Source organism: Gossypium hirsutum, chromosome A11 (genome assembly GCF_007990345.1).
Source record: "Gossypium hirsutum isolate 1008001.06 chromosome A11, Gossypium_hirsutum_v2.1, whole genome shotgun sequence".
Taxonomy (NCBI): domain Eukaryota; kingdom Viridiplantae; phylum Streptophyta; class Magnoliopsida; order Malvales; family Malvaceae; genus Gossypium; species Gossypium hirsutum.
Window position 1 is genome coordinate 4,088,809 of NC_053434.1, and position 20,279 is coordinate 4,109,087.

The window sequence follows — 20,279 nt, forward strand, 5'->3', positions numbered from 1 at the left end:
TTGTCGTGAAAGCGTCGAGATATGTAAAAAGGCAAAAAAAAAAAAAGAGTGAAAGGTAGTATAGAAAGCTTTGACGTAAGGGCAGTGGGGACAGGCATCAACCATGCGCAATCGAGCGGTCCTCCCCTATCCCTTCTACCCTTTTAGATTCGCTTCCCCTTCTATTCTTTAATTCTCTGTCCCTTTTCACATCTTCTTCTTCATTCTTCTCCTTCTCGTCTTCTTATCTCAACAGCTACTACTTCATTGTTCGTATAACCGGGTAAGCTTCTTTGCATTTGCATGCAAAATCATCTTTGTTTCCATTCAATAATTTATTCTTTTCCACATTCTTTTGCATTTATCAGCCTGTTTTTTTTTTTAATCTCTCTTTCTCTTTCTATAAGGCAGCACATCGCTGCTTCCCTAGATTACAAGTTTGGATGTCACAGTCCGGTTAATCTCTCTATTTTTCACATAATTTTTGTTTGGTCAAAGAAAGCCACCTTATTCCATATATAATATATAAGACTGAAATTTGGTAAACAAATTGTTAGAACGTTCATTTCTTTTGTCTTCTGCACATTCTAACACTAACAGGCAATTTTTCTTAAACTGATGATTTAATCTAGAAAAACCCTGAGTTGGACTCCATCTCCTTTTCACTCTAGGTCTCTCTCTAGCAGCTTGCAACTTGCTGACAAAAAAATCTTACCTGATCTTGACTCTCACCTCGCTTATGATGTGAAAACATGACCTTATTGCCAAATTCTGAATTAAGTTTAAAAGTCGTTTTTTTTATTGATTAAGTGAACGTTTTGAAAAGTATAGCTATTCGAGAATTGAAAGCCAAACCCTGAAAATATTTTGTTCGGGTTTGCATTTTGATTTTGTCTCTGGTAGTAATAGTATATCATCAACCTATCACATAAAAGAAGTCACTGGTCAGAGGTGCTATGGATATTCTGGACAAGCAGACAAAGTGGACCGGCTCCGCTTCATTGGCGATCAGACACAGCTTCTGCAAGTTCCTCATCAACACTGCTTTTCTATTTTCTTTTTCGTTTTCGTTTTCTTTTTCTATAGTGCTTGTCAGAAGATGTCAGGCCTTTGATCCATATGGAAATGGTGTCTCTCTTTCTTTTTGCCTTCCAAGGAAAAAACAAACCTCCTTTTTTGTTTTCTTTTTTAAATTTTGTCTTACAAACAAACAAACGCATGCTTAATTGTGATCAGTGTAAAAATATATATAATTAAATTTAAAATTTAAAATTCCCCTTAATTTTAAAGTGACTTTAAATTTTATTATATTACTCTTTTTACAGTCCCAAACTCAAATCTTTATAGTATAGTTATTCTTTTTTAAATGAAGAATGTAATTTGTTTTTATATATATAGTAGCAGTTGTTATAATAGTTTAGTAATGGAAATCCCGTTCTTGATGCATCATTTCCACCATTCACCAGCACAACTACACAAGACAACATCATTACCTCAAACCTCTAGTTGTCTGTTTTCTAGAGGGGGGGATTATGTTCCATTTTATTTTTATATTTAATTCTAATGATTCTTTGTTTTTCCCCTTTTTCCCTTTCATCTCTTCTTCTTCTTCTTCTTCTTCTTCTTCTTCTTTTATATTTGAAATAATTGGTTTTCACTTTTAAGTTTCTGTCATAAGAGAAACTAAGCAACATTGTGAGTGAGTGCTGCTTATTACCAAATGAGCTACCTAGCTATAATACTTTTTTCTTTTTATATATAAAAATAGCAATTTGGAATACAAAAGGATCGTATATATGAATTAACCCAAGTTATATACTTGATTGTTATTTATAGCATTGGTCACCTTTTTAATAGAAAATAATTCATTATCTTTTTTAGCTTTTTTTTCATTTACCCTTTTAAGTCTTTTTTCTTTTTCTCCTGTTCTCTTATTTAAGTTAGATTTATTGGTTATAATTTAGAGATGATGAAGTAAGAGGACTCGAGGAGTGGGTAATGCTAATAGTAGTAGTGTTGGTGAACTTGATGCAGCAGCAACAAGAGTTATGATGGAGTCAACGGAGTCATGTGTCCCACCTGGATTCCGGTTCCACCCGACGGACGAGGAGCTTGTTGGGTATTATCTGAGAAAGAAAGTTGGATCACAGAAGATTGATCTTGATGTTATCAAAGAAATCGATCTCTATAGAATCGAACCATGGGATCTTAAAGGTATATATCTATATACATATAAATCACCACCAACCACCTTCTTTCTTTCTCCTTTTTGGTTTTGATAATCTTTTAGGGTTTCTTTAATTTTGCTGATCTAGATCCACAGTCTGGGTTTCATTTTTTGCATGAGAACTTAAAAACCCTAGACATGGATCAGTTCAGTTGTATACGTGTGTGTAGCTGTATGCATAAGAGCTGATTAATGTATGTTGGTGATGAACAGAGAGATGCCAAATAGGATGTGAGGAGCAAAACGAGTGGTATTTCTTCAGCCACAAGGATAAGAAGTATCCAACAGGGACAAGAACTAACAGAGCAACCATGGCTGGTTTCTGGAAAGCAACAGGGAGAGACAAAGCAGTGTATGATAAATCAAAGCTGATCGGCATGAGGAAGACTCTTGTTTTCTACAAAGGACGAGCTCCTCATGGCCAGAAATCTGACTGGATCATGCATGAATACAGACTCGAATCCGATGATCATGCTTCTCCGAAGGCAAGCCCACATACATAAATATTATCATCCTTAATTAAATTATCCCATTCTTTGTCTAACATAGTTGTTATTAAATGAAAAAAAAAGCATATATATCTTCTTCATCTTCATGTCATGTCCACCATCTCAAAGTCAAAAAAAAAGATTCGACCAAAAAAAAGTCAAAAAAAAAAAGTTAGTATGCTTTTCGATCCCGGCCCTATTCCTTTTCTGGCATGGGCTCTTTATCTCAACCCTTATTCATGTCACTTTGACTACATGATGGGTTACGCAAAATTCCATCTCCTTCTATTGTTTTCATATGTCATATGCTATTGTTTGATTAGTTTTTAAAGTTTTTTTTTTTTTTTTGCAGGAGGAAGGATGGGTGGTTTGTAGAGCTTTTAAGAAGAGAATCACTGGTCAAACCAAGAACATGCAAGTGTGGGAGTCGAGCTATTTCTATGATGAAGCAAGTGGCATGAGTTCAGTGGTCGATCCAATCGATTACATACCCAGGCAGAACTTTTTACCCCAAAATCTCCTTTGTAAGAAAGAAGCAGATAATTATTCCAACTTTGTGGATCACTCGGATGATCAGTTTGTAGAGCTTCCTGAGCTGGAAAGCCCATCACTGCCATTAATAAAGAGGCCGAGCTCCATATCAGAGAAGACTAAACATGAAGAAGAAGATGATGAAGAGCTGAACAATAGCAAGAAATTGACTGATTGGAGAGCACTTGATAAGTTTGTTGCTTCTCAGCTGAGCCAAGAAGATAGATTTGAGGGTGAAGGAGTTTCAAGCTTTGACGCCATTAATAATAATAATAGTAATAGTAATAACTCAGACATGGCATTGATGTTATTGCAGAATAGTAGTAGAGAAGAAGGGAATAAGTTGAACGAGTTCTTAAATTCGAGTTCAGATTGTGATATTGGAATATGCTTATTTGCTAAGTGAAGGGGAAGAAATGAAGAGATTACGATGATGATGAAGAGGCTTTTATCGCTTATTATTATATCGTTTGATGCATAATGAAGACATATTTTTGTAAAAAGAAAAATAGTTGTGAAATGAGTGAAGTTCTCTCCATTTCTTGCTCGAAAAATTGCATTCAAATTATCAGTATTTACTATTATAAATATATATACATGTATATAGATATACCTATAAGCTTTGCGAACCTGAATTGTTGGAATTAATTTCACAACTTAAAAATCCAAAATTCGCCACTATTACAATGGCTTAAATTTATGATTACATCCAACCCGTATTACCTAATTATTAAAATGTAATTTAAGTTCGAGTCAGTATTAATATTAATCAACATTAACAATACTCTAATTTAAAAGTTGAGACTAACCTAAATTTAATGATAATATTAAATTCATCAAATTATAAATTCTACTAAAATTTCATTATTAAAATATTTTTAATCATGAAATTTTACTAATGTTTACTAATTAATTAATTAATTAATTGCTTTTAACATATATATAAACTCAAAATACTATATTATAACTTACTTATAATTATAAAAGAATAATTTAAATTTGAAAAACTTAAAATAACACATTCAAAATAATACAAACAATGTTGATTGAATTTTAATTCGATTGACATTGATATTGCCGTTAGTGCATGAAGACATGGGTTTAAGTGTGTTAAAGTGCATTATCTTCTTACTTAAAGGTTAGGGAGGGGCTATAATTAGTTTAGACATTCTATCAAAAAGAGCACATATAATATATTTTTAGTAACTCATGATTCACTTTAAGAAAAAGGAGGAAATTTTTTTTATATTGAATAGATATTATTTTTTACTAGATTTTTTATTGTAAGTTTAAATTTATACTAATTATTCTTCATATTATTCTAAATTGTTTTGATACATATATAAAAATGAAGTTTTTATATTAATAATATAAATTTTATCATATGCATTTGTGTGTGAAAATCACGTATTTAGAGTACATGTGAGCGTTTAAAAATAACATATAATAAATAAATAAAAGATAAAGCTTAACAATAACACATATGCAATATGTATGGAATTAAAATAAAAAAAATTAATTATGAGTATATAGAAATTTAAATAGGTAAATACATCAAATTAAAAATATTAAATGTGCTTTAATTGTTTATCATGCTAGTGTCATTTTTCTTGAGTTGGTATAGAGTTGACTTGTGACACCAATTTAATCAACGACATTATCAATATATACAAACAATGTCGGTGAAATAATTTGTATAATAACATTGAAATGTATATAAATATTAAAATAAAGTTTGGTTGGAGTGGTAAAAAAAAATTTATAGATGTTGGTGTCATATGTCCAAATATCAACATTTGTAAATTTTTTTAATAAAAGAAAGAGAAAAATACTTTCGTCATAATATAACTTATTTAAAATATGTAAAGTAATTTTAGTAAATTTTTTATCTGAGTTGGTATTGACTTCCGATCCCGACTCAATCACACAAATTATATGTAATCAAAGGAGGTATTAGTAATGCAACCCTGTAGGAAAATATGGTATTTTTTATATAGAGAGGCTAAAATATCCTTGTTAATGCAGCAGGCTAAGCAAAAAATAACGCAAAAAAGCTTGGTTTAACAGCCTTTTTTTATAATTGATATCCTTGGAACGATAGTGGTTGGTCTGCCCAACCCTACAACATAACTATAACATGCTACCATCATAACACTAATGGGTTGAAAATAATGAACAAAAAGAAATTTGGGAATGAAAATGGGCTCTTTTTCTCAACTGGATTAATATATTACTATTGATGCATTATTAGATTTTCTCGGCAACCAAACAAGATGGAAGATATATAAGAGTAAGACCAATATTGAAAATCCCCAGAAGACACATAGAAATTGATCATACAATGTTGAGCATGTGGTGTGAGATTGGTGGGTCCATGGCTTGTCTAGCATGCGCTAGGCACCATGGCTTCTGTTGCCCATGCCTTGTAATTGCCTTTATTCACATTTTCTTTTACCCTAAACCCTGCTCATGTTCAGCCTTCCCATTGCTATATAGCTTCTCAGTTCCATACATAAATAAAACCAAGTCACAAGAAAAACCTACATTAATTTTCTATAATGAAAGTTAAATAATTACTTTTCATATAATTAAGAGATAATTAATTACCTTTTTCTGTACCAGCTGCCTTTTTTTTTTTTAACTTTCAACCGAAATGATTAAACACTTAAGTCATCAAATGATTATAATAAAAATTTTCATTATATGAAAAAGAATAATTGATAATTATCATACCGAAATTGAATTACCTTATTGTTTTGGGTAAATTATTAAAATAGTCACTTGTGTTTCTCTTAGGTTACATTTTAGTCACTTATATTTAAATGTTATGTTTTAGTCACTTACGTTATTGTGATGTAACATTTTAGTCACTAAGCATTAATTGTCGTCAATGGTGTAATGGTAAGCTAATGTGGCACATTAAATCATCATTTGAAACGAAAATTTTAGGTTAAAATATACAACTAGTTCCTTTTTTTTTTGAGCAATTTATTTTTTTTCTTTTACGTTAAAAGAGATGGAGAATTGAGGAAAATAGAAAAGCAGAAGATAATAGAAAATAAAGAAAAAGAAATAAAGTTAAAAGAAATAAAAGAATTGCTCAAAATGAAAAGATATAGGGACCACCGGACCAGTTGTATAATTTAACCTAAAAATTTTGTTTAAAATAATAATTTAACGTGCTACATCAGCTTACCGTTACACTGTTAACGGAAATTAACAACTCGGTAACTAAAATATTACAACAAGTTAACGTAAGTGATTAAAATATAACATTTCAAACATAAGTGACTAAAATATAACCTGAGGGAAACAAAAGTGACTATTTTAATAATTTACCTTATTATTTTTGGCAACTTACCTTATTTATAAGTATTGTCCTTTTTTTACTTGAGATTTTACAAAGTTAACTAATTTAAAGAATTGTCTTTGATTAGAAATTCCTGCCGACAAAGTTCATTGAAAACACATTTCAGCTTTTAAGGCCTTTGAAGTGATGCGTGCAACAAAACTAAATATATCGGATAATTTCGGTAAAAACAACCCTCTAGTCTCTTTCAATTTTGAAATTGAATAAATTGGTCATTTTAAAAAAAAATCAGAGTGATTTAATCCCTGTCAAATTCGAAAGTGAGCAACCAAGGATAATTAATCATAACATTAATTGTTTTCATCAATTGTATATAAATTTGATTGGTATAATAATGAATTTAGTCCTCAAACTTTATATATTCTTTCAAGTTTGTCATGATTTAACAAATTTAGCTCACAATATTTATGTAAATGTGTAAATTTTGAGGCTAAATTTGTTTGTTTTTTTAGAATCAAGACCAAATTGACAAAATATGTATAATCAAGGGCCAAAATTTATTATTATACCAATCAAAATTATGTACAATCGACATAAGATATTAACGTCTTAATTAATTGCCCTTAGTTGCTTACTTCAAAAGTGACACGATTAAATGACTTTGTTCTTTTTAAAAGGACCAATTTGTTCAATTTCGAAATTGTGAGGGACTAAAAAGATCTTTTACCAATAATTTCATGCTATATGATTTTTTTTCCCTTTTTCTTGTAGATATAATTAAGTAATAAATAAATTAAATTAACGTATAATAGTTAGGATTCGGATCTTAAAATTTGAAAAAAAAAATGTATAATAGTCTTCGAATCTTTGATGTGTCAACAGAGAACTTTAAATGATTATGTTGTGGGTGAATATTAAAAATATTGATAGTGAAAATGTAATAATCTCCAACGTTTGATACCCAAGTCCAAGAAACAAAAATCAGAGATGCTTTTGTTGAATGATTTAGGTTTGAGTGAGTGAGAGAATTTGGATGGTAATTAGTGAATAGGGTTGACGAAAACAAAGAATCTTTCTGGAAAACAATGCGAATGATGCTCAACCATAGCACACAACAATCCAAAACATGCCCCATTTTTAAGATTTGACCTTTTGTTTTTTCAATTAAGATTCTCTTCTTTGTTGAATTTCGTCTTCATCCACCTACTGTCTCATGATTAAGTAGTACTGAAGCTCTCACTTAGCAACAAGTCAAGAAAAATATCATTTTAAGGGAACCTAGAGATGCGGCTATTTTACTCTTTTGACCCCAAAAAAATAATATTTACAAAAAATGACCCTAGCTCAAAAACATTCACTCAAATGACCTGAAATGAATAGTAAAATTGGGTAATGAGAAATAGATAGCCGGTACAATTAATTTTTTATTAAAAAATAATTTTTAAGGTTTTGGACACTAGATGGTCGATACCCATTTATTTTTTAAAAAAAAAAATTTTGAGACGCTGTCCCATTGATGGCCAAGCCAACTTTATTTGATTAAAAAATAATTTTTTTGGGGGGTGTCGTGCCGGCCAACAAAGGGCCAAAATCACCCAAAAAAAGAATATTTTAACATAACCCCTCCTTATTTTCTCCTCTTTTTTATTTCCCAAGTTTAATTACATATTTTATATTTTAAAATAATATTAAACTCTTATCATGTTTTTTAATTATTATTGCATCACTCACATTTAAATTTTAAAATTAATTTAAAATATATTGAACTACATATTTATAGGGTTATGTTGCAATATTCCCTTTTTTTGTTGGGTGATTTTGGCCCTTTGTTGGCCGACACCACACCCCCTAAAAAATTACTTTTTAAATAAGGTAAAACGGTGTCGGCCATCAGTGTGCCAGCACCCAAAAATTTTTTTTTTAAAAAAATACATAGGTGTCAGCCATCTAGTGTCCAAAACCCTAAAATTTATTTTTTTTAATAGAAAAAAATTAGTGGTGCAGGCCATCTATTTCCCATTACCTAATTTTACTGTTCATTTGAAGTTATTTGAGTGAATGTTTTTTAACTAAAGTCATTCTTGTAAAAAAAATTTTGGGTTAAAAGGGTAAAATAGCCTAGAGATGCCATGTTGACAAATGCTCATTTCAACTTTAACCAATCACCACATTGAATTTATGTTGATGTGAAAGAAATGGGTCTTTTAGCTTTTAGTTTGATTTGGTCTCTCTCAGGGTTCCACCCACATAAAATTCTAGGGAGTAGTAAATGGGATACAATATTTACTAATTAGGCTATTTTACCAATCTAACCTAAAAAAAATTAATATTTACAAAAATGATCATGGTTCAAAAATATTCACCAAAATGACCTGAAATGAAAAGTAGATTGGGATGATTGTGTCATGCTTTAAAAAATTAATTTTTTTGAGTTTAGGAACCCAATGGCTGGCACCAGGTTTTTTTTTTAAATCGTAACATACTGGTATAAAAAATACTAGTATTTAAAAAAAATTAGTTCTGGCCATGTAATGGTCGGCGCTAGAGATATAAAAAAAAATTGGTGCTGACCAGTAGATGGCTGGCACCAGGTATTTTTTGTGTCCCAAGCCAATTTTTTTACTTTGGAACACTGATGGCTGGCACCAGTGAATTTAAAAAAAAATGGTGCTGACCATGTAATAGCTGGCACTAGGTACATTTTTCGAGTCCTAAGGTAATATTTTTTTTTACTTTGGGACACTGATTGCCGGCACCAGGGTATTTAAAAAAAAAAATTTGGGTGCTGGCCATTTAATGGCCGACACCAAGTACATTTAAAAAAGAATTGGTGTTGGCCAGTAGATGGCCGGCACTAGGTACAATTTTTGGTCCCCAAGACAAATTTTTTTTATTCTAGGACACTGATGGGAGGCACCACTGTATTTAAAAAAAAATAGGTGCAAGCCAATAGATGGCCGGCACCAAGTTCAAATTTTGGCTCCCCATGCTTCTTTCTTTTTTGTACTTTGGGACAGTGATGGTCGGCACCATATTTATCATATATATATAGGTGTTTTGTCTTCCATTTGAGTTTTTGTTTTCTTTTTCTTTGTTTTATTATTTGAAAATCGAGATTAAAAATATTAGTTTTCTTTGTTGAGAAGGAAGCAAAAATTTTTTAAGATGAGTTCTTAAATTTTGTTTGTTTATGTTCATTTTGATGGAGAAATAATAAATATAACTGAAAAAGGTTGTTTATTTCAAAGTTGAAAAAAGAATATGAATGAGATTCAACAAGCATATTTCGCTGGCAGATTTAAAACGAAAAATCAGTACAAAGATAGCAATTCGTTGTGGAAAGCAAATGTTTAAAACTGTTTTACAAATTTCCAGTTTCAACTGATCAGCTCAAGTTCTCGTAAATGGAGCATGAAGATGATGATAATCTAGGGACAATGATAGCAATTTATTGCCCCCCTAAGATAAAAAATCTCAGCCCAGTTGAGTTGTTCGCGGAGATAGCTGAATCGGATCACATTCAAGTTGTAATTCTAGCAAGCCAACGCTCTGGAATTGATTTTGATCTTAACGTCTCCTAGGAAGATCAGTCGAGTTTTAGACGATCAATGCCAACTCTCAAAAATCCAAACATCGGTGGATATTCGTATAACATCTCAAACTCATGTACTTGTCTAGAGATCCATCCAAAGGTGTTGGCCACCATAGAAGATGGTGATGAAGGGTCTGATAATGGTGATGAAGGGTCTGATAATGGTGATCAGTCCCACTGTGATCTCAACGATGATTTCAGTGACCCTAATTTGGATGACACCCCTGAAAACATAAACGAGAAAGGGTCAGTGGAGGGTGAAAATGCAAACCCTTATTCGGCTGGGAACACGGCTGACGGAGGCGTCCGGACCGTTACAAGCCAACGTTGGGGACGTCGCTGAGATCACGATAATTTTAATTTTTACATGTAAATATTTATTTTATTTTGTAATTATTCTGTTTTTAATATTAATTTAATTTCTCTAAAATAATTAATTGTTTGAATAAATGACTTCGAAATATTTAATAAAAAATATATACAATAAAATACAAACATTCTACAATATTAATACAAAAAAATAATACGCACTAAATTAAATTTAAACATCCAACAAACTACAAACAGATAGGTAAAATTAATACACGAAAATTTTAAATTCCAACACATATAATATGGATTAAATTATATTTACATATACAAAAAAATACGAACATTCTAATAAATTAATACACGAAAATATAAAAACGAAACCTTAAATCATAAACAAGTACATTAAGTATACAAATATAAAAAAAATACAAACATTCTAAGAAATTAATATACGAAAATATAAAAATGAAACCTTAAATCCTAGACAACTACATTAAATTTACAGATATAAAAAAATACAAAAATTCTAAAGAAATAATACAATTATTTTGAATAGTAGTTTCTTCACAATTAGTCGTCTTCTACTTGAATTAGGTCTACGTTGCATCAGTACCTCACTTATAAATTGTGGAATAAACGTTATTGTACCATAGATAATGTCCATCTGCGTTGGACATCTCGGTTAGCCATTTATGGTGCAGAAAGTCATCCAACCCTTAATGGAATAACCTTTGGGGTGGATATGACAGTATATAATTCAATTCCTTTAAAACATGACAGTATATAATTTAACCCTGAAATTCGATTGTACACCACGAAAAACTCTCATTTACAATCTACTATCAGAACCCAAACCACCCACTATATACAAGGTTTGGTGCCGGTCATCCGTGTTCCAAAATAAGAAAAAATAAATTTTTTAATATGATAAAGTTGCTGCCAGCCATCGCTATCCCAAAACCAAAAAAAAAAAGTAGGACCTGGAAAAGGTGGTGCCGACCATCAGTGTCCCAAAGTGAAAAATAAAATAAAATTGCATTGGGAGGCAAAAAATGTACTTGGTGCTGGTCATTACCCAAATTAAAAAAAAATAGACTGGTGCCGGCCATCAGTGTTCCAAAAAAAATGCATTGGGTGCCGAAATTGTACTTGGTGCCGACTATGTAAAATTAAAAAAAAATACACTGGTGCCAGCCATCAATGTCCTAAAGTAAAAAAGAAAAATTGCCTTGTGACACGAAAAAAGTATTTGGTGCCTGTCATGTACTGGCCAACACCAATTTTTTTTTTATATCTTTGGTGCGGGCCATTACAAGGCCATAACCAATTTTTTTTAAAATACTGGTTTTTTATATACCAATATGATACGATTTAAAAAAAATACCCTAGTGCCGGCCATTGGGTTCCCAAACTTAAAAAATTAATTTTTTGAAGTCTGACACAATCATCAGGCAATCATGGGGCTAAAAATTATGTAACGCCTGCCATTGGGTTCCCAAAACTCCAATTTACTGTTCAATTCAAGTCATTTTGGTGAATGTTTTTAAATCAAAGTTATTTTTATAAATATTAAATTTTTCTGAATTAGATTAGTAAAATAGCCTCCTAATTACTAAATACAATGATAGACATGTATATAGTTATATGGCTATATGCAACCCACTAAATTATCCTAACAGTTGATATTGAGGATATCAAGACTTTAGGTTCAAAGAATGTGTATGAAGGAGATTAATAGGCAATCCACAGCTTAAGATATTCCATGATTCCAAACAATGAGCTACAACATTTCAAAAATGGAATTGTGACAAAAAAAAAATGGGAAGAAAGTAACAGTGCTTTTGTTTGTAAGTATTTGCTTTAGATTAAATTTATACTATTATCAGTAATATTTTTAATTATAAAAAAATTAATTATGCTAGTTTTTAATAAATTGACTAAAAAGGGTTGAGACTTGAAAAAATGGATGGCTTTCTTTGGGTCCTTTAGTTAGACAACTCGGAGTAGTGTTCAAGCTTTTATCCTTAACCCCAAATGTAAAACAATTTTTTATAAGTTCCAAATTTGAAATAGTTAAAAGGTATTTCCACAATCAACAATCTACGGCTCTTTTAGATGGATATTGTATTTATTTGTGATTAGTGTAGAAATAGTTGTAGAAATAAGTTTAGAAGTTGCAGTGTGAGACAAAAAAATATTAAACACGCTGCATTGAAATTAAACACCCATACTCTTAAATCTATATAATATTAAAAATCCTATCATATGTATATGTTTGTGAAAACGATGTATTTAGAGTCGAGTTAAAAGTTACTTTTTTTTTAAGTTTACTAAAAAGTTATTAATGGTATAATGATAAAAAAATATATTTATAAATTTATTAAACATAAATTTAATCCCTAAATATATTAATTTTTTTTATTTTTAAATTATATAAAAGTACGAAAAAAACAGAAAGGTAATCAAAATAATATCAAACATATAATAAAAAAGCATATTAATAATTTTTTTAAATCAAACTAACCTCCCATACCAATACCAACTCAAACAAACTGAAAATTTTGAAATTTAATACTTTTCGTAAAAGCTATCTGAAAACCGACGTGGATTTCTAAAATGGGAATAGATGAGTTAAAATCTAACAAAACATAAGTTCTTATCAAACTTAAAAATATAAAGTTAGTTGGTTCTATAATACAAGGATTAAATTTCATTTTTGACTATACCATCCAGGACTTGCCCCATAGCATTTTCTAATGCAAAAATATAACAAAGATAATGAAGACATGAACCTTTAAATCACAAAATGCATAGTGCCTAGAAAATGGAAACAAGGCCTTTCTCAAGCACATAAAATCTCCTCAGTCCTTAGTTCCACACACTAATACAAGAGAATTGCAAAAATTTAAATCATCATTAGAACAGAGCAATTTCACATGAAACGACCTGGTGTATAGAATCATTGACATACACGGCAGTTAGGTTAGAGAGGGAGATAAAGAGAAGAGAAGAAGGCAGAGAAATTTAGTTCACCAAATATTTGTTTATTATAAACTGGCAGTCAATTTCACACCAAAACCAAAAGGGTTCAAAAATTATGCCATGAAATTAGCCATAGGCATTATCAGAAGTGATTTCAGAATGTTCTTCGATAGAATTTTCCGAGAAGACTGAACTAATTGCTCACGATATCCAGGCTCCATCAATAATGATTAACCAGTTCGCATTATGATGTGAACACCGCTATCGGTATCCACAATGTCACTTATCTCGCCAATGTTAAGATTATATGTTGCATCCTCAAATGGCTTTTGCATCTGGCCTCGACCAAAAGGACCTCCACCAAAAAGTTTGTATAAGGTTTTTAGTTTGCATTATGTCCCGTAATGCTGGTATAAACCAACTAAAGGTCACAGATAATTAACAATAAGAACTGAGTTGAGGCACACTCCTTGCAGCCTGCAGGATATAGGCAAAGAAAATTACACTAGTATTTCAACATTTTAATAGATTGGCAGTAACCGATGTCAATAATGAATAACATACACAGCATGACCATAGTTGCAAAATGTGCTAGAATTTAAGATTAGGCTAACTTCCATTGTGGAAGAACAAGTATTCCTTGGAACCTTGGGTTCGAAGCAGGTAGTTAAAACTCCATCAATAATAGGAATAAAAAAGAGTTATTAAGAAAATTTAAAGTATCCATTGTCATATATGTATGAAAGCCCATTTTTATCTCAGTTTCTTTGTAAGAAGCTCATGGTACAGTAAAAAAAAAAAACAGAAAAAGGCTTAAACCTAGGAAGACATTTGCTGAAATATTTGCACCATGAGAATGGATATGATAGCAGATATAAGACAAAGAAAGCCAGATGTAAAGGGCTGTTGTCAATTTCTAAGGTTTTTTTTTCTTTTCTTTTTTTGGTTCAAACAATTCCTAAGCTTCTGTATGTTTTAAGTAAAATAAAAGGAAATATCTCAATCGCTATTTGGCTCGCCAGGTTAAAAATCTTGACTTGCAAAGCAAAGCCATTGAAACCAATTAAGTCTTTAATACTGTAAAGCAAAACATTAACATGGAAACAAACTAACCAAGAAACTACAGTTATTAACATATTGGATATCTCTGAAGCCGATGAATAACTGAGTAACAATCTGTTGAGTCAACCTACTTGACAATTACAGCTCTGATTGCAAGGGATCCCAAAAGTCTAATATCTTAAAGACTTGAAACCCTAATTTCATTAATCCAATTCACCTCAAAACTATATTTTACAAAGTATTCGAAACGCTTGTAGTAACCAAAGTGTCTCATTAAACAACCCATAACTATATGACTCAATTGAGACTATCTTTTCAATACTTGTATTGACTCAAAGCATCTTTTTCCCTGCCATAATTTAGCTTCTTACAAGCTTGTAAGCAACCAAACAGAAAATAGAATTCAATTAAAGAAAAAACTACATAGTTCCAGATCGGAGAACTCTATTTTCATATCTAAAAACTAAATCAGCAAAGAAAGTTTCAACTTTTGCACCGCAATCAAGTCAAACAAACTCACCGAGATCACCGCCACGTTTAGCGGAGCTGCAATCCGAGTAGCGAGAGGCAACCTCGTCGAACTTAGCCTTGTTGGAAACGATGTCGTCGCCGAGAAGTTTAAGCTGTGAGACAGCGGCGTCTCGGGTGGTGGTGGAGATGACGCGACCTTCTGGATCCTTCCAAGAAGCCTTACGACGAGAGCCTTGGTGATTGATGAGTATGTGAGATGCCCTCACTTGATTGGCCGCCGTTGATGATGACATCTTCTTTGCTGTTTTTAAGAGACTGCAAAACAAAGAGGGAAAAGAGAGTTACTAACTTGCTATATATAGACTGTGTAAAGCTTCGGTGAATTCGCAAGTCCTCATTCATGTACTCTAATCGTAGAGAAAAACCGGGTATTATCTTCTAACGTGTCCTTCTCTCGTTGCTTATGAAAATCAATTTAATTAAGTATAATAACAAATTTAATTATTAATATTTATATATTGTTTAAGTTAGTCTTTATCTTCTTTTTTTAAAGTTAAATTTATGTTTAAATTTGACTTTTAGATTTAGTGAATTTAAAGTTGTTTTTTTTTCAATTTACCCTAAAAACATAAAAGATTAATAGAACTAATTTTATTGGAAGTTCAATCACATTTTAAAATGAACTTACTTCAGTTATCTTTTAAATTGATATATCGATCGATTAGTGATTTATCCAATCAAATATTACTACAAAATTATCTATGATACGGGCTCCATAGGCCACCTTCTCGGCCTTACAGTTTCCCCAACATCCAAGTGCTTTGGTAAACAGCATTATGGAAGGTTACATGAGAGAACCAAGGATCGGAAAAATTAGCATCAAGTGATGAAAGAACTTGGGAATAAGCAATCCAAATTGAAAACACAAGCATTATTAAATTCAAACAAAATGAACCTAAATATAAATGCCAAAAGAACTAAAACAATAAGTAATACCCTACGCTTAAGCCTTATCAGCCTTGGCTGCGGTGGCAGCGGCTTGTCCTCTGAGCCTACCAGTCCTCCTCGCAGCAATAAGACCAACCTTCTGCCCAGGAGGAGCATCACGCCTAACAGTACTAGCATGACCAATATGTTGATGGTTACCACCACCATGGGGATGCTCAACTGGATTCATAGCCACACCACGCACCTTAGGCCAGCAGTTCCTCTTCACCCTGTACTTATGGTATGCACTGCCCGCCTTAAGAAGAGGTTTCTCGGTCCTTCCACCTCCTGCAATCTGGCCAATCATTGCACGACACCCACTCGGAACAATCTTCTTAGAACCAGATGGAAGCTTGATCCTGTAAAGATTACACACTACAAGGTCATTACCAAAACAACTAGTTCCATGTCCGTCTATAATCAATCATTACAACCTAATTTCAACGATTTAAGAAAAAATTAGCAGTGAACCATGGACGCATCAAAAAGAGTATTGAATTTCACATACAAGAGCCTGTGATTGTCAACACATTAGACAATTAAATTTTCACACGATAAAGGGCAGTGAAACCTCATTTGAACACAAGATATAGAAGTCTAACACAAATACTGGATTGAAATCAGAATCCAGTAAACAATTAAGCACCCTTTGTATCCACCAGTTGTATCAATGTTCTTTCTAGATTCGCACATAAGGCTAAGCAATAACCGAAACAATCTAAAGATGTATCAACACTACGTCCAAATAAAGACAGTAAGTATCTGAGACCTGGTGGTGTCGTTATCAGGATTGTGACTGATAACAATAGCGTAATCACCAGAAGCCCTAGCGAAAACACCACGATCACCAACGTGATGTTCGACATTGCAGACGACTGCTCCTTCAGGGATAGATCTAAGAGGCAACACGTTCCCGACCATAAGAGTAGCCTTCTTACCGCAGTACACGAACTGTCCAGTGTACATGCCTTCGGCAGCAACGAACAGTTCCTTCTGTTTCTTGTAACGGAATGGATGACGGAAGACGACGCGGACTAATGGAGCACCACGGCCCGGGTCGTGGATAACTTCCGTGACGACACCTTTAAGGTAGCCATTCCGTTCACCAAAGTCGAGACTGCGGAAACGAGCGGCACCCTTGCGATGGTGGGTGTGGGACTTGAAAACAGTACCCGCACCCTTACGTTGAGCTCGGATGACACGACCCATTGGGTGATTATGAAGAGACCTCTCTCGTTGAGGCGGCCGATGGAAGCGAAGAGACTAGTTAAATGGGGTTTTAAGATAAGAGATTTGGATGTAACCGTAAATGTACAGTGACTATATTTAGAAATTGGTTTTGGGCTAAGAGAAAATATTGGATTGTTGCAATTATCCAATCCAAAATCAGTGGTTTTGGCCCAATTTCTTTTGGATAGAACTTGTATTATTGTATGTGTTTGGAAAGACCCAAAACTTAGTTTTTCAATCTTTTTGGGTAAACTACTTAGTTGGTCACCCAACTTTCAGGACACTTTCATTGTGGTCATTCAAAATGAAATTTGTGCAATTTCATCACCCTACTTTTAAGGTGTTTTTTTTTATTTTAGTCACCTATGTGTTAAATCTCTAACAAAGGTTAACTGTACATGCCACATCATGTTTACACTTTCATTTTGGTCACTTAACTTCTAGATCGTTTTCATTTTGATCATCCAAAAATTTTTTTTTTGTTAAGTATTGATTGGGGTAAAAAATTTAAGTATTAAAATGAAAAAAATAATTATAATAATTTATTAAAACAATTTTTAGTTTATACTTGTTTACCCCCATTGTTGAAAATTCTAATCTTTTTTAATATTTTAAATTTTAAATTTCGAAGCATCAAAATCAATTAAATAGATTATTGAAAAATGTTATACCTTGATAGTGTCAACAAATTTGTTACTAAAACACTGAATTTAATTCAATTAATTAGTTTAATTTCCTTCTAAAATTTTAAATTTTATTTTATGTTTTTAACTTAAAATCAATTAAAGAAACTCAACTTTAATAATTGTTTAAGAAATACAATTTTTTTATTGTATAGCATTGAATCTTTTATGCTAAGCTAAAAAAATATTATAATTAATTTAATTAATTAATTTTATCTTACATGCCAAACAAAACTCATAAATTTTTTTCATCATTTCTTTATCCAAACGAACAACAAGCAAATAATTTAATAAGTTGCAATGAATTTTCTTCTTTTTCATATAGCTTAACATAGAAGATTGAAGATTATATAATTAAAAGAAATTTAAGTTTTGTAGGCAATCATTAAATATGAGTTATCTGAGTTGATTTTGTTAAGGATAATTTGGAAACATAAAATAAAAATTTTAAAATGTAGGAAGAGATTAAATTAATTAATTTCAATACTATGGCGATAAATTGGTTGACATCAACAACTTATTTTTAATGTTTTGAAATTTAAAATTTTAATATTAAAAAAAAGAAATTAAGAATTTTCAGCCATGAAATAAACAAGTACAAATTGATAATTTTGTGAATTATTTTAGTTTCTACCACTATTCACTATAATCGTTGATTTTTTTACCTCAACCAATACTATAAAAAAAAAGATATTTTTTTGGTGACCAAAATGAAAGGGACTTACAAGTTGGGTGACCAAAGTGAAAATGTAAGTATAATGTAGTGTGTAAAGTTAATTGTCATTAGAAATTTAACGCTCAGGTGACTAAAATGAAAGTGCCCTAAAAGTTGGGTGACGAAATTGCAAGAATTTTATTTCGAGTGACCAAAATGAAAGCGTCCTAAAATTTGGGTAAAAATGATTATTTCAATCCTATTAGTTTTTATTTATTAATTTGGTTTAACCAGTTATAATTTACAAAAAAAACTGACCTAATTAAATTAGAGAAATTGATTTTAGGTCGATCAATCGGCTTAATCAAATTAAGTTTTTTTTTTTAAGTTTCACTAGTACAAATATATATATATATCTAACCAAATTTGATGTAGAACCCTAAAATCCAATCAATATAGTGGGCAATTGACAAAAACTCTCACATATAACATTCACTCAAAATGAGAGTAAGACCCACACATCATAATTGCTGAATGGTGAGCATAAAATCTAAGCCTCCAATGTCGATGGCCTTGACCTTTGCCAAGTGTACCAAAGTGTTATTGGCTTAATTTTCTTCCAATTTTATTTATATGCTAATCATTCTTTTATATATATATATATTTTTTTTTCACACAATGCTTAAAATTACCCCTAATTCATGAATAGAAAGATAATACGTTTCAGTATATTCGAATCTACATATTCCTATATTATCAACTCTACCCATTTATTTTAATCTATTTATAATTATAGGAAATCTAAAGTAGCACATATGTTTCTGTTGGGGCTAGGCTTGTTAAAATTATGGTCTACGACCTAATATTATAATTTAATTTCGTGTCTCGCATCAAGAGGACACCAACACTAGTTATGTACGAGTAAAGATGTGGAAATTTCATAATACGTACGAAACCAATGTCAGCACCCTGTGTGTTGAATTATCACGAAACCATGTAAATAGAAATAGGTTGCATGTTATCTAAATAACTAATTCTAAATCATAACATGTGTTAGGTACATTCTTGGTAAAATAAAAGGCATTAAATATCCATCAACTTTTGGTTATGAAATAAAAGAGAAACATGCAACTCTTGCCTACTGTGACAATTTATCATACCTTGTTTCATAATAATTAGCAAATCAATTATTAGAAATAATAATGTTGGTACCATAGTTTCGAAGCAACAAAGAGGTTAGCGAGAGTTGTACCAACCATGTGGTCAATATTAATGTACAATTTCGGTAAAAGGGTGAAAGCCCCACGCAACAAATTTCTATAAAATTACATAATTAGGATGGTAATATTAAATATTTGCAAATTTTAAAGATTTTGATTTAAGTATTTTTATATTAGTTTATGGGTTAATATTTGTTGCATTGAGAATATATAATTTTATTTCATGAGTAATTTCAAAAAATTATTATGACGTTTCTTTTTTTAAATATTTTATTATAAATTAATCAAGCTTCCAATTAGATAGTCATATTTGTTAACTATAAAAAAACTGCCAAATTTTTTGAGGAAAAAAAGCCAAATATTTAGAGTTTTTCTACTTTAATTATTATAATTAATAGGACTAAAATGTAATTTGCTTTTTGAATTTATTCAAAGATATTTTTTTTGTATTTAATTTTTTTATCTAGTTGATACTTGAACTTGTTTTCTGTCACTTAGTTTAGTACTTATGCACTATCGCCATCAGTTTGTGCTGATACAACATTGATAA

At 31.3% G+C, this 20,279-nt stretch overlaps 3 protein-coding genes across 5 annotated transcripts; 1 reads left to right on the forward strand and 2 right to left on the reverse strand.

Annotated features, from left to right (window-relative positions):
* The first annotated feature begins 118 nt into the window (after positions 1-118).
* Positions 119-3,763, forward strand: LOC107923181 (NAC domain-containing protein 37). 3 transcript variants are annotated; one of them, XM_016853399.2, is made up of 4 exons: positions 119-262; positions 1,944-2,193; positions 2,420-2,691; positions 3,047-3,763. In XM_016853399.2, the coding sequence occupies exons 2-4, from the start codon at positions 2,028-2,030 to the stop codon at positions 3,629-3,631; spliced, it is 1,023 nt and encodes a 340-aa protein (XP_016708888.2). In that variant the 5' UTR covers positions 119-262; positions 1,944-2,027; the 3' UTR covers positions 3,632-3,763. The 3 variants fall into 3 exon arrangements, with proteins under 3 accessions (XP_016708888.2, XP_040936586.1, XP_040936585.1); XM_041080652.1 differs by having other exon boundaries at positions 184-262; positions 2,014-2,193; XM_041080651.1 differs by having other exon boundaries at positions 184-262; positions 2,017-2,193.
* Positions 3,764-13,462: 9,699 nt separating this feature from the next.
* Positions 13,463-15,247, reverse strand: LOC107922811 (peptidyl-prolyl cis-trans isomerase Pin1). The gene is made up of 2 exons (XM_016852980.2): positions 15,004-15,247; positions 13,463-13,776 (listed from the first exon to the last, which is right to left on the reverse strand). Exons 1-2 carry the CDS (start codon positions 15,245-15,247, stop codon positions 13,652-13,654), a joined length of 369 nt encoding a protein of 122 aa, XP_016708469.1. The 3' UTR covers positions 13,463-13,651.
* A 556-nt stretch (positions 15,248-15,803) lies between these two features.
* On the reverse strand, positions 15,804-17,238 carry LOC107922925 (60S ribosomal protein L8-3). Its single transcript, XM_016853129.2, has 2 exons — positions 16,711-17,238; positions 15,804-16,300 (listed from the first exon to the last, which is right to left on the reverse strand). The coding sequence occupies exons 1-2, from the start codon at positions 17,148-17,150 to the stop codon at positions 15,958-15,960; spliced, it is 783 nt and encodes a 260-aa protein (XP_016708618.1). The 5' UTR covers positions 17,151-17,238; the 3' UTR covers positions 15,804-15,957.
* Positions 17,239-20,279: the final 3,041 nt, after the last annotated feature.

Coding starts and splice junctions, on each gene's coding strand:
- LOC107923181 (XM_016853399.2), top strand. CDS start 2,028: ATGATGGAGTCAACGGAGTCATGTGTCCCACCTGGATTCCGGTTCCAC. Junction 2,194..2,419: donor CGAACCATGGGATCTTAAAG/GTATATATCTAT, acceptor GGTGATGAACAG/AGAGATGCCAAATAGGATGT. Junction 2,692..3,046: donor ATGATCATGCTTCTCCGAAG/GCAAGCCCACAT, acceptor TTTTTTTTGCAG/GAGGAAGGATGGGTGGTTTG.
- LOC107922811 (XM_016852980.2), bottom strand. CDS start 15,247: ATGTCATCATCAACGGCGGCCAATCAAGTGAGGGCATCTCACATACTC. Junction 13,777..15,003: donor TAAACGTGGCGGTGATCTCG/GTGAGTTTGTTT, acceptor TTTTTGGTGGAG/GTCCTTTTGGTCGAGGCCAG.
- LOC107922925 (XM_016853129.2), bottom strand. CDS start 17,150: ATGGGTCGTGTCATCCGAGCTCAACGTAAGGGTGCGGGTACTGTTTTC. Junction 16,301..16,710: donor CCTGATAACGACACCACCAG/GTCTCAGATACT, acceptor TAATCTTTACAG/GATCAAGCTTCCATCTGGTT.